The 15447-nt window shown below is 50.9% G+C and overlaps 1 protein-coding gene across 1 annotated transcript; it reads left to right on the plus strand.

Annotated features, from left to right (window-relative positions):
- Positions 1-14200: 14200 nt before the first annotated feature.
- On the plus strand, positions 14201-14590 carry LOC119462397 (elongation of very long chain fatty acids protein AAEL008004). Its single transcript, XM_037723742.1, has one exon. It carries the CDS (start codon positions 14201-14203, stop codon positions 14588-14590), a length of 390 nt encoding a protein of 129 aa, XP_037579670.1.
- Positions 14591-15447: the final 857 nt, after the last annotated feature.

Consider the following 15447-nt stretch of genomic DNA (forward strand, 5'->3'; position numbering starts at 1 on the left):
GAATTGTTTCAAACAGCAGCTCCGACAGGTTTTTGGTACTCCGGCTGTTCGTTCCGCCATCGCGAAGACACTCGACACTCGCAAACAACAACTTGGCGAGTCATATACCTCGTATATAGAGGATGTCCTCGCTCTCTGTCGACGCGTCAACGCTTCCATGGCCGAATCAGACAGAGTACGCCACATACTCAAAGGCATTGGGCCTCTCGCCTTCAATGCGTTGGCCATCAAGGACCCGGCTACCGTCGCTGATATTGTAGCTAAGTGCCAGCGCCTCGACGAACTCGAATCTGTCCGATTGCCGCCCCCGGACAACCCTGACAACAACCCTACCAACGATCCCTCATTGCGCGCAATGGTCCGCGCAATCATACGAGAAGAGCTGCAGTCTCTTGGCTTCTCGGCAGGTCCCATTCCTGCCCACGCCCCCAGTATCACTTTGCGTGACGTTGTCAAGGAGGAGTTGGCGTCTATGGCGGGTACTGCGTATACGGACCCTCTAGTCCCTAGGCCCCCACCAACGTACGTGCAGGTAGCCGCAGTTGCCCCAGCCTTCGTGCCATGGATGCCTCCGAAACCAACGCAGACGCACTTGGCTTCGATGTCTACCAGCACACCAAACCAACCTTACTTTCCGCCATGGCGTCCAACCCGACCTATATGTTACTACTGTGGATAACGTGGCCACATCGCACGTTTCTGTCACAAGCGGCAGCAAGACGAGCGGCGCGCATTTGACACCTACGAACGGGACGACTTTTCTGCTGGGGCCTCTTTTCAACGCCGTCCTTATGCGCGGCGTTCCGACCGCTCTCCATCGCCACCTGCAACTTCCGCGACGGCTCCTAGCTACCGTCCTGCCAGACGCCGCTCGCCGTCACCCCTTCGTCGCTCTACCTCTCCACTTCGACCAGCCTCTCCATTCGCCGACCGTCGCTCGGAAAACTAAATTATGCAGCTTTTGGAGGAAAAGCTGCATTGCTCGACAGGACAGAAATTCCTCCAGCGTGTCCGCATAACTTGCTATCTGTTTTCGTAGAAGGAGTACACGTGGAAGCCTTAATAGACACTGGTGCAAGTTTGTCAATTATTGTGTGATTTGTGTTCGCGCCTCAGGAAAGTTACCACTCCATATGATGGACCTACGCTACTCGCTGCTCAAGGGAACGCGATTCGACCTGCCGCCATGTGCACTGTTCGTGTCTACATTGACGTAATTCTGCATTATGTAAAATTCGCAGTGCTCAGTTCGTGTACCCAGCAGCTGATATTAGGATGGTATTTTCTTTCTACGGCGTCCGCTTCTATCTGCTGTCGGAAACGTGTTCTCCACATGACCGACACCGCCTATTCGCTTCATACAGATGACGCACCACTTCGTTTGCTTGCTGCAGAAGACACCGAGCTATTTTCTTGCCATCAGAGAATTGTTGCAATCGCGTCGGATGTCATTGACCATGGTGACGTGTTCGTACAGCCATCTGCGCACTGTCTCAGCAGAGGGATAGTCTTTGCATCAGGGCTGGTCCGGTTTGAGAATGGCTCCGCATTCGTCTGCGCTACCAACCCGACATCCGAAAAACTTCTGATCCCTAAGAGCACTACGTTGGCTTGCGTCACTACATCCGAGCATCTCTCTGTTGTTTCTGTTGAAGTAGCTTCCTCTGAAGCTCCTTCTGTTGGACGTTCCGCATCTCTCTGTGCACTTGAAGCTGCCATCAGTTCCGACCTGACCTCTTCACAGTCACAACAGTTGCTTGCTTTGCTCAAAAAGTATGAAACTTTGTTTGACGCGCATGCCACTTCATTGGGACAGACTTCCGTCATCACGCATCGAATAGATACAGATGGTGGGTCCATTGTTCGCCGTCGACCATAACGTGTCTCTCTCGCCGAGCGCAAAGTCATTGAAGAAAACGTCGACGACATGCTGCAACGGAGGATAATACGCCCCTCCGCTAGTCCTTGGTCATCCCCCGTCGTCCTAGTTCGGAAAAAAGACGGCTCTGTCCGGTTTTGCGTTGATTACCGGGCACTCAACAAGATCACGCGCAAGGATGTGTACCCTATGCCGCGCATAGACGATGCCTTGGATTCACTGCAGAATGCCGAGTACTTCTCGAGTCTTGATTTGCGTTCGGGCTACTGGCAAATACCTATGCATGAGGACGATAAAGAAAAAAACAGCGTTTTCAACACCAGATGGGCTATACGAGTTCAATGTAATGCCATTCGGACTCTGCAATGCACCCGCAACATTCGAACGCATGATTGACACCATTCTGCGTGGCCTGAAGTGGAAGACTTGCCTGTGCTATCTGGACGACATCGTTGTTTTCTCTTCCACCTTCTCTCAACACCTGCAACGCCTGGCCGAAGTTTTCACGTGCCTTGCCAACGCTGGCCTACAGCTGAACACGAAAATGTGCCGTTTTGCCAGCAAGACAATTAAGGTCTTGGGTCACATTGTGAGCAAGGACGGCATTCGTCCAGATCCCGATAAGGTTTCAGCGGTTCTTCACTTCCCTCGCCCCGAAGGGCCAAAGATTTGCGCAGTTTCCTTGGCCTCGCTTCTTATTTTCGCCGCTTATACGTGACTTCGCCTCAATAGCTGCACCGTTGCACAAATTACTCGGTCTGGCGTTGCCCTTTGAGTGGTACCCGAATGCGAATCAGCGTTTACCCATCTGAAAAACGCCCTCACATCTGAACCAGTACTTCGCCATTTCGATGAAACCGCACCCACACTCCTAGCATACGGACGCTAGCGGTCATGGCATCGGTGGTATTCTCCTACAGCGAGATGAGTCTTCACGTGAGAGGGTCGTCGCTTACGCAAGCCGCGTACTGACGAACACCGAGAAGAATTATACCATCACTGAGCAGGAGTGCCTAGCTGTCGTTTGGTCGGTACAGAATTTCGACCTTATCTTCACGGCCGCCATTTTACCATTGTTACGGACCACCGTATGTTGGCTTTCCACGCTCAAAAACTTGTCTGGATGCCTCGGTCGCTGGATTGTCCGTTATCAAGAATACGACTTCACTATTATCTTCAAGTGTGGTAAAAAGGATCAGGACGCAGATGCGCTTTCTTGCTGCCGCCTTCCTACGACGCCATGCCATGGTTCCGCTCCTACCTTCCGCGACAAGCTTTCGGACCGTCCTTCCCCGCATGTGTTGTCTTTAACCGCTATTGACCAGACTCCTTCTGATGACCATGGATCGCTCATATCTCGCCAACTCGCTGACTCCTGCTGTCGACGCATGATAGACCGCCTTCAAGGAACTTCGCGCCCGCCCAACGCCCGCCTTCGTCGACAGCTGATGCAATTCAAGCTCGACAACTGCGCCCTAGTACCGCCATATCTATCACCCTGACGGATCAACACTGGGTGCCTGTTCTACCTCGCTCTCTTCGCGCGCATGTCCTTAAGGCCTATCACGACGACATGACTGCTGGTCACCTTGGTTTCCAGAACACGTACGACCGCATCAAACGTAGCTTCTACTGGCCTGGCTTATCCGCAAGTGTAGCGTGGTACGTCGCTTCCTGCGCCATTTGCCAGCTTCGAAAGCTACCAACATCTGGTCAAAGCGGAGAGCGCCAACCACTCCCGTGTCCGTCGACACCATTCATAGTCGTTGGCATTCACCTGTATGGTCCCCTTCCCACCACTCTCACCGGCAATCGATGGATAGTGACAGCCGTCGACCACTTGACACGTTACGCCGAAACAGCTTGCGTGACTTCGGCGTCGGCTTCTGAAGTGGCTGCGTTTATACTTCAAGCATTAATCCTGCGTCACGGTGCTCCTCGTGTCATCCTTAGCGACCGTGGAAAGGCTTTCCTTTCACAAATTGTAGACGAATTGCTCCGAGCCTCCGGCACCACCCACAAGATAACCTCCAGTTACCACCCTCAAACCAACGGCTTGACTAAGCGCTTTCATCGCACACTCTCCGACATGATAGCCATGTACATTCAACCAGACCACACAAACTGGGACGCAATTTTGACATTCGTGACTTTTGCGTACAATACCGCCGTACAACGCACAACTGGTTACTCGCCATTCTACCTCGTATATGGCCGTTCGCCCTCTTCTTTTCTTGACGTCTCTTTCTTCTCCGCCCCGGTCACTCCAGCTGCATCCTCTTGTGAACAATATATATCACGCCTCCTCCACTGTCGCCAGCTCGCCCGCATCAACACTGAAGTAAGACAACCTGACCGCAAGAACCTCTATGACACATCCCACCACACAGTGTTTTTCCGCCCGGGCGATGAAGTGCTACTCCGGACACCAGTTCGCACTCCTGGCTTATGCGAAAAGTTTCCGTTTCGGTTCATAGGCCCATACAGAGTCTTAGATAAGACTTCTCCCGTTAATTATCGCGTCCAACCTATTGTGGTTCCAACTGACCGCCGCTGTCGCGCTGCCGAGATTGTCCACGTCTCTCGCATGAAGCCTTTAACAAGGCGTTCGCCGTCCCTTTAAGTTGCGGCCAGCCTGGCCGCTCGCACGTGGGGTAAATTAGTGTGGGCATTTAGTTGGCTGCACATGTTCATCATCTCATCGGCTTCGTCGTCTTCATCGCTTGTGGGGACCCATCTTGAGACTGATCTGTGCCTTGAGTGTGATCGGTCCGCCCCGTCTTCGCGGCGCATTAAAGGTCGTGTTAACGCTACGTCGCAATATATAAAAAAGCAGAAAGACAAGTTGCCGTTCTTCAATTTGAATTTCGCTTATCTTCTGTCGTCGCAATAGGGAGGCCGCGTAGAGTCCGCACTCCCGAAGAGCAACGCGCCTACGTGCTAAACAGCTTCCCTAGTCATCCACCTTCGCTGAGTACAATGGCTCATGTTTTTTTTTCTCTTTCTACGGTCCCCTTAAACTCTTCCCACCTCCGTAGGGTACCATTTCAGAGGTTCGTTAATGTTCAAGTTGATGAATTTGCAGTAAAACTGTAAATAAAAGAACACGTGACGAAAATAGCAGCTCAAGGATGGCATGGCTACCAACGTAACCAGGGTGCCTCTTTAAACCTATGTGGTGAATTGCAAATTGATCTGACTGATGCTGATCTGCGCAGCTATAAACGATAACAAATTAGCAACAGTAACCGAAAAGGGCAGGTGAGAGAAAGAAGCATCAATGAAGGTTTTTGCACAAGCAGGTGAAATGGCTGGCAGAAAGAAGTGAATAGTCCATGTTTCTTCATCACAAAAGAAGCAAAGATCAAATCGAGAGTGCTGTAAGCCGTTTTGAGTCCGTCCGGGCATCCTGACCGAGTTGTTTATTTATTTGTGCGGTTTGCACGAGATGAAGTGCGTCAAAAAAAGGGGCTTTATTGAACGAAACACTCTCTTTTATGCATATTATCAAATCGGGCGTTACAGCCAACTGGGTGCGGGTGTGCTTGACAGTGCATTGAGTCACCTTTTTTTTATTAAATCAAAATCACTCAAGTTCTGGCATCGGGTATCTTCGTGGGGGTCGGCGGTTGCGTTCGCTTCTGTGCAGTTGTGGCTCTGTGGTCCCCACTGTGAGTCGATCTTCTTGCGTGGGCGCCAATGAGTCTTCCGCAGGAGTGGGTGCCGGACTGAGGTGTTCCCTGGTGCGCTGCAACTGGAGCCCTTCGGCCTCGATAATGTAGGCTCTCGGGCTGTTGACAGACTTGACAACCGTAGCAGGGGACCAGGTTTTTGATGGCACGCTGTGCATTGTGACGCGGGAGCCATCAGGAAGACCGGGTAGAGACCTTGTGTCTCGGTTGTAGAATGAACGTTGTTTACTCCTGATGTCGTGGAGCCACCGCTGCACGTCTTGAGGGGGTATGGTTTGTGGTCGCAGGTGGCTTTCTGTGACTGGTAGCAGCGTCCTCGCCTGTCGGCTCATAAGTCTCTGCATCCGAGACCCTAAATAGGAATCGCGAGGCGTATTTCACCACTCAAGCAACTGCAGCACAAAAATCGACTGTACCGTACCGATACCTCTTCAGTAGTTTTTTGGCTTCTTGAACCGCACGTTCAGCCATTCCAGTTTGATCGAGGGTAATACGGACTGGAACGGACGTGGTACAAGCTAATCTTACCGACAAAAGCACGCAAGTTCTGGCTGCTGAATGGCGGCCCATTTTCGGTGCATATGCGTTGCAGGAAGCCGTGTGTGGCGAATATGTCGGCGCAAGCAGAAATCACCTTGTCGGCCGTTGTCTGCACTGGCCTTAGTTCGAAAAAGAAAGAATAAAAGTCAACAACCACCAAGTACTCTATGGCATTGTGATAGCAAATGTCGGCTCCTACAACCTCCCAAGGTAGTCTTGGAATTTCATGATTCACCATTGGCAAGCGTCGATTTCATGGCTTGTGTTTCTGGCAGGTCTCGGAGCGTCGAGCAACTTCTTCTATATCGCTGTTTATAGAAGGCCAAAAGAGCACAGTTGGGGCACGTGCCTTCATCTTGTCTGCTCCTCCATGCGCGGCATAAAGGCAGGCGAGTACTTCTCTGCGCATCTTGACAGGAATGATGAGGCGGTTTCTCCGGAACACGAGACCGTCTTGCGCATGTAGCTCGTCACAGAAGCTCCCGTAGCAACGTAGTTCGCCACTGCCATCAACTTTGCTATCTGGCCACTGCGTGCTAGCATGCTGTCGAAGTTGCACCATCAGTGGGTCCTCGTCGGTCTCTTGGAGAACTTAGCTCGATCAGCCGGTTGTCCGAAACCTGAAGACAAGCAACGGTATTCACATGGTAATTCAGGCACTGTTCTTTCAGTAGCGCCTTGCTCGGGAACCGCGATAAAGCGTGAGCGACAAACAGCTGCTTTCCAGGTGTGTACTTGACGACTATCGGGTACCTCGGTAAGCTGAGGCGCATGCGCTAAAGTCGTAGTTGGCATTGATATTTACGGCTTCGTAAATATCATTTCTAAGGGCTTATGATCCGATTCCACTACAACTTCTGGCTGTCCCAAAAGATAGTCACGAAATCTTTCACAGCCGTGAACGATTGGCAGCATGTCTTTTTGAACTTGGGCATACCTTTGCTGCGTTTCTGTCAACGAACGTGACGAGTACGCTAACGGATGCCCATCCTGTATAATTACTGCACCAATTCCGTTCTGGCTGGCGTCTACCGATAGCCTAATCGGTTTGCCCTTCTGGTAGTAGCTTAATACAGGAGCTGTGGCAAGCACTTCCTGTAAAGCTTTGAAGCTGGCTTCTTGAAGGTCTTCCCAAACCCACGCGACATCCTTCTTTAGTTGTTCTCGAAGTGGCGCTGTTAGATTTGACATATTCGGAATAAAGCGGGAGACAAAATTTACGTGCCCAGGAACGTCTGCAATTGCTTCTGGTTGCTTGGCGTCTGGACTTGCAAGATGTCTTCTAGCCGCTGTGGATCCAAACTCAGACCATCACATTTCAGAACGCGTCCAAGGTAGCGGACATATTCCTGTAAAAAACGGCATTTCTGTTCAATTTCAGGTTGTACTCTTGGCATCGTCGCAGGACGTTTGCAAGGTTGATGCCACGCTCGCTTCTCGTTCTGCCCCACACTAGAATATCGTCCACGACAACCGCTGCGCCTTTGATGCCTTCTAGTACCCAGTGAATGGCACGGTGAAATATTTCCGGTGCGGACGAGATTCCAAACGGCATGCGTAAAAACCTGTAACGGCCATAGGGAGTGCTCATTGTGCAGATTTTGGAGCTTTGTTCATCTAGCTTTATTTGCCAGAAATCGGAGGCTGCGTCTAAAGTTGTAAAGTACTGCGGGCCATTGATCGAAGGTGATATGTCTCCCAATGTTGGCATTGGATAGTGCTCGCGAACCAGTGCTTTGTTCAGATCAGAAGGGTCAAGGCAAATTCATGCCTTCTCTGCTTTAGTGACGACGACCATGTTGCTGGCCCGCTCCGTCGGCTCTCAGTTGCACGATCACTCCCGATGTCGCCATGCGATCCAGCTCTGCTTTCACCTTGCTTTGCAATGCTATTGGAATCCGCCGTGCTGGTTTCACTGCTCCCTGGGAACCAGGCTTGAGCTTCAGGTGGTAAACCATACCCTTCAATTGACCTATACCCTCGAACACGTCTTCGTAAGGCTTCGCAGCATCGTAAAGCTCTAGTTGCTCGACATAAGAGACTCTTCGTAGCAAGCCTAACTCTTCAGCAACTGCGCCGCTCAACGTCACGGCCACTTCGTCCTCCACAACAAAAAAGCCTGTCTGAATCTTGGTTTCTCTCGTTGCAACTTCGAGACAAACTTGTTCCGTTGCTTTTTTCTTTCTGGAAGCCAAAGAACGTGTTTAAAACAACGTTACAGTCGTGTGGCTGCTTGTTTATTTTCTGCAGCTGGCTGTGCGCGATAATTGAGTAGATTGCGCCTGTGTCCAGCTTTCAAAAAATTGGGTTTCCTTCTATCTGAATGGTATAGCCGTCCAACAATCGTCTTTCCCACTGGCATGCGATACTAGACAGTTTCAGCATAGAGAAACATACTACGTAAAGAGTGGCCACAAGGGCCGTTTCGCGGCCGAGCAATTGAGGGTCTGACCGCCCGCCAGATGGCGTAGCGACAAGCGCTTCCACTTCGCTTCAAAGATAGGCAGGTTATGATGCCTCCAGCGGGCTGCATCGACGCGTCATATATTTCTCTATGACGTCCACTCTGTGGTGTCCCGTCTCCATAGAAACGTTGATGCTGCGCCGGCTGCTCCGATCATGTGCCGCTGGATACGCCCATCTCGCCGCGCTTTCAACATGCCGGTTCGCTGCTGCGGTAAGTTGCATCCTTTTGTCTGCACTAAGAATTTGCAGTTGTTTGCGTTCAACATTGTTAAAGAGATGTTTATTGATGCTGATGGAGTGCATTTTTGCGTGCGTAGCATACAATATATGCTTCGGCGCCCACCGAGACTGGTTCGTAAGCGTGGGCTGCACATAACGCGTTGCTGTCATTGCTAAACCATTCTTGTTGATGTGCCTGCTCTTTACGTGCAATTTTAAGCACATGTACTGAAATTAGTTGTGTTCAATAGGATCTTGGTAGTACGCTTGTAAACAAGGAAAAATAAAGCATTTTGTACTGTGCCACTACTGCTTCCTGTTGTGTGTAATTCAGAAGTGTGTGTAATTGTGTGTAATTCAAAAAATGAGAACAAAACAACAACAAAATCTCTGAGCGCATGATTTTATGGTCAAGAGTTCGACGAAAGCTCGTCTGGTCAGGTAGCATGTTGGGTTAATGAAAAAATACGGTCACTGACCAAGTCAAAAAAGTGTTTTGACGCTTCGGAGCCTGTACAGGTTCCTTGTTCACAATGCAGCTGACGTATCTGATTTTATGCTGTTCGCATGAGCAAATTCCGTTTTGCATGGTACATCGACAACCTTGGTTGTTTTTGTTTAGTAAAAAGATTGCGATCAGCTAGTTTATACGCCTGTTTATGAGAAAAACACAACACCGGAGCTTCACTAAAGACAACGTAGTTCAACACTTAAACAGCTAGGTCATCATCATCATCATCATCAGCCTATATTTATGTCCACTGCAGGACGAAGGCCTCTCCCTGCGGCTAGGTAAATCATATTGAAAAGCGCTGCTGTCAAAACCGAAACCAAAACAGAGCCAAACCAGGCGTCTCGAATCTCGGAAGACAAAATTGACGGTCTGTCCAGCCGCTGGTCGCGCTGGTAGCAGTGCAGGCAGTAGCTGGGCCGCAAGGCCCTACGGGAGTGCCCGCTCTTTACGTAGTATGTTTCTCTATGGTTTTAGCAGAGCGCCGCTTACCGTCCGCTCGGCTCAGATTTCACGCTCTGAGAAACTGCAGGGAACTGCGTAGATTTCGCATTTGATAAGCGCGTCTTGCCGAGACGCGAGCGACGCGCTATCAACTCGGCTGCAAAACGGCGAAGAGGCCAAGTAGACACGCTGTGACCATAGAGAATTCCTTTCTCTATGCTGTGAGCCTGTGACGCTGCGCTCAGTCGGCTTTGTAGCGGAGCGAGGGATGCGGTCTTCGCTCCGCTGCCGGTATGAGCGTTGTGCGCAAGCGCAATAGCGTTCCCGCTAAGCGGTTGTGTGGCATTTGCTAGCATATGCCGGTCTGAGCGGAGCGGACAGCAAGCGCTCAGCTAAAACACTACTGTTTAAAACCAGAAATCGCCTTGCGTTTCAGTAGATGCTACCTTTTGCTCTTTCGAGTGAAAGTTTTGGCCATCTTCTTGCAGGATATGGCGAAGTGATTCCTTCCGCCGCAATTTCTGCATGTGCGTCCTTTTGCGGGGTGTCAGTCTGATGAACCTTTGCGCACTTTGTGCAACGCCGACCTTTTGCCTCAGATAGGGCGTTCATCTCGGCAGCGTATTGGCTTTTGGGGCGTGCCTGTATTTCTTCGCACTGTTCCTTGCCATGTTCTCGCGAGCTGTACAGTCTTTGCAAATGAAGCATTTTCATAGACGAGCTTTTGTTGCAGCTTTTCGTATTATTCCGAGAATAATACGGCTTCTCAGCATACGCTCTTCGAGTTCCCCAAACTCGCAACTTTTTGCTAGCACTCGTAGGTTTGTTAACCAGTCGTTGAAGCTTTCGACCTCATTTTGGTCGCGCTTTCGAAAACGAAACTCGTGATAGGCTAGGTTTAGTGCGGGCTTGTAAAATGCCTCAAATTTAAGTTTCAGGCCTTCTACGTCGGGCTTCTCTTCATCCCATGCAAAAGCAAAAGTGCTATACGTCTTGCGCACGTGCTCTCCGATAATCATGAGCAAAGTGGCTGCCTGCACTGTACCTCCTTGGGTTGCTGGTTTAGGTACAGCGGTGAGCACTGTTAGGGTGAACACGCGAGCGCGTGGCCGACGGCACTATCAGCGCCGCGTAACAGCCATCGTTGGAAACATTGCACATGCGCAGTATGTGCTTTGCGAAACACTCTTTCCACCGCGCGCATCACGTCATCGATACGCTTGTTCGTCGTCTGCTAGCCGCATTTTTTGTTCGCTGAGCTGATACCTTCTGCATTTCAAGGTCCGTCTGGATTGAAGATTGGCGCGTGAAGGGAAAAAGTGAGTGTAAGAGGGATAATTATTAAACTTTTTATTCAAGAAAATTGCACTTTTGCAATTCAAGTTAAACAAGACCATGAGAACAAATATAAAAACATGAGCAAATCTAATAGCGAGTCATGTGACCACTTACAGCAACGACTGCAGCTATTCTGGACGGTAACGAGTCGTAAAGTGATCGAACATATTCCCGATCGGCTTTCAGCCTTTCCCACTCGTTGCTGACTTGCGCCCACAACTGGTCCGAAGTCGCGGAATAAAGGGGCTTTCTTGCCAAAGAAGCTTTCAGACGGCCCCACACGTTTTCTATCACATTCAGGTCCGCTCCTTTCGGAGGCCATTCCAGTAGCTACATGTGCTGCTCCGCCTGGAACTCCTTGACAGCCCGCGCCGTGTGTATCGGTGACCGGTCCTGTTGGAACAGGTAATCACCGTCTGGGAATAAACTGCTCGCATATGGCAACAGCACATTGTTCAAAATGTTGCAGTATTGTTCCGACGATAAGTGTCCACGTATACGTTGCAGGGGCCCTAAACCATATCTTGAAACAGCACCCCACACGTTCACACTCGATCTCCCACTGGCAGAAACACCTTGCACGTTGTCCGGGTCGTTCCTGCGTGGCATTGTGACGTTAACTAAAACAATTGCTTTTCAAAGCAGGAAGTTTGCCTCACCGTGTGCCTGGTAGTCTCCAAACACGCAATCTTTGGTCTTGTCGCGTCGAAAACGTCGACTCATCCGAAAAGTTGACGCGACCCCACTCTTCTGATGTCCATGCTTCGTGCAGCTCAGCGAACTGCCGTCGTGCGTCCTTGTTTGCCGCCGTTAGTAGTGGCTTCTGCGCTGCGACGCGACTGCGAAGGCCCGCAGTACGCAGGCGACGTCGAACAGTGGTGTCCGAAACGTCCAAATCCAAGTCCTCGCGTATTGCTGGGGCTGGCAAGAAAGGGTTACGAACAGCAGCTGCAACTATGAGGGCGTCTTCATCGTCTGTGGTAGCTTTAGGGCGGGGCGCGCGGGGTGCATCCTGAATGCGACCTTCATACTTGTAGGCTTGAATTATCCTGTTCACAGTCTTCAGGGGCCTATTAACTAAAGCGCCAATATACCGCTGGGAATAACCTTTCAGGGAAAGATCGACAATTGAGCGCCGTTCATCATCGGGAACCCTAGCCATAATACGATCTGGCGACAGAATGAACGGCTGCGAAAGATGTTTGGTTGTTTTATATACGGCGTTGCATGCACAACAACTTTGAAGGGAACGAATAGACACGCCCCCATAGATATACAACTTTTTTTGTCTTGTTCTGTTCCAGCACAGATGTTTAAAGAAATCTTAAAATGCAGGATGCATGGGCTTAGAAAACAAAAATGCGGCTAGCAGACGACGAACAAGTGCATTCATGACGTCATGCGCGCCGTGGAACAATTATTTCGCGGAAGGCCTGATGCGCATGCGCAATGTTTCCAGTGATGACCGTAACGGGGCGCTGACAGTGCCGTCGGCCACGCGCTCGCGTGTTCACCCTAACAGTGCTCACCGCTGTACGTTGCCGTTGCGAGGAGCTCGAACTCCTGCCAACACGTCTTCCAACTTTGCCATACGTCTCCTGTGGTGTCCAAGACTTTTGGCGGTGGCAGTAGCGTGGTGATTGGGGCGCTGGTCTGCTGGCGCTGTTGCTGTTCCCCGTTCTCCATTCTCGTACTAGTTCGGACCTTCGAGCTACCCTCGTTGGATTGCTACCCGTCCGCTTTTCTTTCAACGGCTACGCACATTGGCCGCAGTCCGACCACTGCTGACACCATGTGGTTTGCACGAGATGAAATGCGTCAAAAAATGGGCTTTATAGAACGAAACACTCTCTTATATACATATTATCAAAGGGGGCGTTACAGCCAACTGAGTGCGCGTGTGCATGACAGTGCATTGCGTCACAATTTGGGTCGCTAGGCATGTGCTCCTGGTCACGATTCCGTCGTGGTCGTTCTCTCGTCGTCATTTCGAATTGGTGATCTTACTCTCGTCATGCCGTCGTCCTCAGGCCTTCTACCCCACACCCAGTGGCCCAAGCAATCTAATAGCTGGGGCCACTAGGTCGCGATATTGTCACGTAGTAGTGACGGTGAAGAAAACAGTCGTAATGACGAAACTGATTTTTTATTTGGCGAACCTGTGCCCACAAAAGCAAGCTACATTCGAAGCACAACGATAGCGGTGAACACAGTCGGCGATCGTCGAAAATCCGATCAGTGGCGAAACGCGTCGGCTTTTATACATGAGTCATCGAAGGTTCCCTTGTGCGTGCGTGTCTTCCTGAAAGCACTAGACAATTCCCGTCGCTCATACAATCAGATAACATAAGCGTCGGTGACAACAGGCAACGGATAGAAGCATCGATAACGTTCGAGAAACTTCCGATACATGCAGCCGCACCTGGCGCCGAGCGATAGCGTTTAACAATCGTTAGCCGGTAAAAAGCGGTCACCTATATATGTGTCAATACTTTGCCCTTAAAAACGGAGAACACCAGTGACCGGTGCAGGGAGCGCACGCTTGACTGCAGGGTTCACGAAAGCGAAGCGGCGGCATCAGCGCGCGCACTTCGGTTCAAGAAGCGTATTGCAAGCGCACGGGCAAACGATGGAGTCGCCACAGGCCAACATATTCGGCGGCACGGCTGCGGCAGGAATACCTTGGTTTCCGCTGCGCGATCACAGGACCGAAGGATCATCACAGCCGCGTACGTGTATTTCGTCAAGGTCGCCGGTACCTGATGAATGTCGAGGCGCAAGCCTTACGACCTGCGGGGCTGCATGCACGTCTAATACCCGCTGGCCGTGCTGTTCAGCGCGTTATTCGTGGTGCGCTTCGCTAAGCTCGCTTTCTGGGACCGCGGCTACTCGTTCCTCATGGACCTGGACATCAGCAGCGAGCCGGCCAGCCTGGAGATCGTCAAGCTCTCGTGGTACCTCTCCATGTTCAAGCTGTCTGACCTAACCAGCACGGTGTTCTACATGCTGCGGCGCAAGTACGACCAGGTGACCACGCTGCACATGGTGCACCACGTGATCGTCGCCTGGAACGTCTAGATCAACGTCACCTACGCCGCCCAGTCGCAGACCATGTTCGTCGTGTGCATCAACGGGTTCGTGCACGTCCTGTCGTATCTGTACTATTTCCCGTCCGGGCTCGGGCCGGCGTTCAAGAAGTGGCTCTACTGGAACCGCTACCTCACCATGGTGGAGATCGTGCAGTTTGTGCTGTACATGGTGCACGCCGTGTGCCTGATCTTTGCCACGGGAAACTACGTGCCCCTCTTCGTGTGGCTCGAGTTCGGCCAAGCCGTGCTGTTCTTCTCATTATTCGTACTGTTCTACGTGAACTTGTATGCCAGGACAAAGGGGGACCGTGCGGCCATGTCAGAGTGGACTAGACGAACGCTTCGACAAAGGCTCGGCTGGCTTGGAAAAAAAAAAGATCAAGCACGAGCCGTGACGTGTAGTGAGAACTGACTGTCATCTGCGCCTCTTCGTCTCTCAAGAGACCCGCGAACATGAGTGCGACGAATAATCAACACCACAGGTCGGGGTTTCTTAGGTAGGGCATAGTCTTATATGTATAATATACATGATTTACTTGATTGCGGCGCGCATACAAGTCTCGCTGTTCAGTTTGTGTGTTAATCCATTCTAAGGCTGCATACAGACGCCCGGTACAGTGATGCTATTTTTGCGCTTTACCATCTTGAATTTATCCTGCTGAAAGCCGTGTAGTGCGAATGCTGTAATAAATATTACTTATCAGCGTGTCTTTTCATATTACTGATGCGAGATGTCTGTGCTGGCACTGGCAACGTGCTAGGGTAAATGCGCTTTTTGTGTGCTGTTCGTCGAAAATCTGATCAGCGGCGAAACGCGTAATCCCTGGTGCCCGCGTGTCTTCCAGAAAGTACCAAACAATTCGCGTCGCTCATACAATCAGGTAACATAAGCGTCGGTGACAACGGGTAACAGATAGAAGCATCGATAACGCTGGAGAAACTTCCGATACATGCAGGCGCGTCCTGCGCCGAGCGATAACGTTGAACATTCGTTAGCCGGTGAAAAGCGGTCACTGGTGAAAAATAAATAACCACATGTGTCAAAATATTCGAGCAAGTCGGGATCGACCTTCTCGGCCCGTTTCCACGGTCTTCTAACGGAAATCGTTGGATAGTAGTGTGCACTGACCACCTGACATGCTACTGTGAGAGGGCCGCAATACCATCCGCTACTGCAGCCGACGTGTGCGTTTTCTTACTACGTTTTATCATCCTCCGACACGGTCCTCCTAAACCCGTTATTAGCGACCGCGGGCGACAGTTTACTGC

The sequence above is a fragment of the Dermacentor silvarum genome, chromosome 8 (assembly GCF_013339745.2).
Source record: "Dermacentor silvarum isolate Dsil-2018 chromosome 8, BIME_Dsil_1.4, whole genome shotgun sequence".
NCBI lineage: Eukaryota > Metazoa > Arthropoda > Arachnida > Ixodida > Ixodidae > Dermacentor > Dermacentor silvarum.